At 40.3% G+C, this 2,615-nt stretch overlaps 1 protein-coding gene across 2 annotated transcripts in view; it reads right to left on the reverse strand.

Annotated features, from left to right (window-relative positions):
* The window catches only part of vps35l (VPS35 endosomal protein sorting factor like), a 56,408-nt gene that overhangs the window by 47,463 nt on the left and 6,330 nt on the right, over positions 1–2,615 (reverse strand). For both annotated transcript variants that reach the window (XM_014027506.1, XM_014027505.1), the window contains exon 2: positions 891–990. In XM_014027506.1, coding sequence (XP_013882960.1) covers positions 891–990 — 100 coding nt within the window. The remainder of the gene's footprint in view (positions 1–890; positions 991–2,615) is intronic.

The following is a 2,615-nucleotide window of genomic DNA, read 5'->3' on the forward strand; positions in this document are numbered from 1 at the left end:
GAAAACGGGATGTTTTTTTAAACGTCAGTCAATATAAGCAGCCGAATCGCCACCCGCGGCTGCAACTAGCTGCTCCAAACATTAGCATGCTAATGCACATAGCGGTGCAGCAAGGAAAAATGTTCCCTGGGAAACAACAGTTCACTGGCAGCTGCAACAAAATGTTCCGCTATTTAAACTGGAATGTTCGGTATTCAAAAAATTCATATAACAAAAATAAAAACTGGTATTCGGTACAAAACGGTATACCGCCCAGCACTAGTTTCTGGATCGAGGCTCTCTGGCCAGGCTACTCAGATGAGAGTCCCGATCTGGATGAAATATGTGACTGAAGCTGGGTTAACTCTCCTCCTCTCACTCTAACAAACTGCTCCATCAGCTGCTCAGCTGAATTCTGTCAGTGTCTGAGAGAAGTTCAGACCCCATAAGACAGAAGGAGTGGGTATAATTAGGCTACAGTCCTTAAACTTGTGTTCACAAGTAAACTGATGACTGCTAGCACCCCAGGATGGCCAAGACTGTACAGCACCTTTCTATCCAACCAGGACACTCACAGCTCTTCACACTACAATCTGTGTCCTCATTTACACATTCACACAGCACTCTGTTAGGTCTCTACAAAGATAACATGTACAATCATCTATGAAGACTAACTAGTGCCAGTCACATTCATACACTGATAAACACTAACACAGCCACCCCATACTCAAAATAAAAATAGCACAAAATACTTGTGTAAAAATAGTTTGATTGCAAAAACAAACAAAATAACAAAAAGGAAACGAACAGTGAAAATGCTGACGCTGCATTTCCAAAAATTAGGTTTTGCAATTCAAACCATAGAAACAACTGTAGACAAACTGCAGTGAATCCTGAGAAGACAAGGGTACCATGATGGGTTTGAGGGGATGGTAGTCTCCAAACTCCACTGGTGTGGCCTCAGGACGACACCTCTGCAGCTCTGCATCATAGTCACGCCCACGGGAACGCCTGTTACACAACAGAGGATACACATCATTCATTACTCACAACAATTATTTATCAGATCAATCTTTATAAGAAGCTCACTCTAACAGTTTTACATTATTTATCCAGGAAAATCCTATTGACATGGTTGATCTCTTTTTCAAGGGAGTCCTGGGCCTGAAGGCAAACTATTGTACATGTAAACTCTAAAGCTTCTGCAACCTTTACAACTGAAAGAGTGCTTTTACCAGCTGAAGAGCTGTTACTTGACTCTATACTCAGATAAATATACTAATTTACATTACAGGAAAGTGTTTTAGAACAAACATATGAGGTGAAATAACCACGTCTTCTGGTTCAAGTGGAACTGCTGTTGCTCAATGAAGAGAGAACTCTGAAACAGGCTGGTTGAACAGCAAGAATCTTTATTTTGCAGTCCAGGAGATTACAGCCAAAAACCAAATTATGGCCTTCACTGCCAAATGATTCACCAAGTAAGAAAGAAGGAGAACGAAGGCCAAGGATGGGGGCATACAAGGCTCTTTATAGGCTTCACAGATGTACCATAAATTTTGTCACAGTATACCTTCTTGCTAATATGGTAATATGTGCCGAACTCTGAAGCTGGAAACTAAGAGACATCACATCTGTGCATTCCTGAGAAGAGGCCCTCCACTCTTGGACACTACACATATCAATACACAAAGTTGTTTGATCCTGTACAAATGTAGTATTTTTGTTTGTAGAAAACCACATACTTTACTCATATGTGCAAAATTACCACAATAAATCATCAAGTCAAGATAAAGTTTATTTTTAGCTCTTTAAAAACAACCATAGTTGACCAGGATATAAGATCAACACCTCGACAAAAAAAAAACACACACACAATGAAACAAGAGTTAAAAACAAATACAATGATAAACAAGAGGGTCTGAGAGCATCAGCTGACCCCAGAGCTCCACTGGAGTATAAAGGTGTAAAAGTTCAGACAGGTAAAGTAGTGATTTATGGCAGGCCATTTTGACATTAAGGGGACCTATTATGCAAAATTCACTTTTTAAAGTTTTTTTTTACTCAACTTTGGGTATGTGCTTCTTTAAAAAACAGTCCTAGGACCAAAAAAATGCACCCAGGGGCATATTTACTGTAAGTAAATGTATTTTTAATGTTTATTAATGACAAGTTTTATACTTTCCTACATTTTGTGATGTCACAAGTCGTACGACAACCCACCAGAACCTGCGTTCAGCCCCTTACCCCAGGGTGAGACTCCTCCTCAGTATAAACAGCCGTCACTGTGTTGTTGGTGTTGTGCAATGTGTAGCTCATTTCACAACAGGCCTCCAATAGGGCAATGGGTAGAGTGTTGGACCAGATAGTGGGACACCAGGGTTTGAGACCGACAAGGACATAATTTAATTATTTATTTATTTATGTTCATTATGAACACGTTTTCTCATGTACCTCTATTGTTTAGCTTATTAAAGCCTTGTTAAAGCCTATTTATTCAAGTTTCTGAGGTATTTTGACCGCTGCTGCTCCCTGCTCTGGTAACAGCATGCAGAGTGAGAGCAGAGCAGAGGAGGGAGAAAAAAAGAAGAAGCTGGGACCACGACTCTGCCTCTGGGTCTCATATGGTTGTACAA

The sequence above is a fragment of the Austrofundulus limnaeus genome, unplaced genomic scaffold, assembly GCF_001266775.1.
Source record: "Austrofundulus limnaeus strain Quisiro unplaced genomic scaffold, Austrofundulus_limnaeus-1.0 Scaffold656, whole genome shotgun sequence".
NCBI classification, from domain to species: Eukaryota; Metazoa; Chordata; class Actinopteri; order Cyprinodontiformes; family Rivulidae; genus Austrofundulus; species Austrofundulus limnaeus.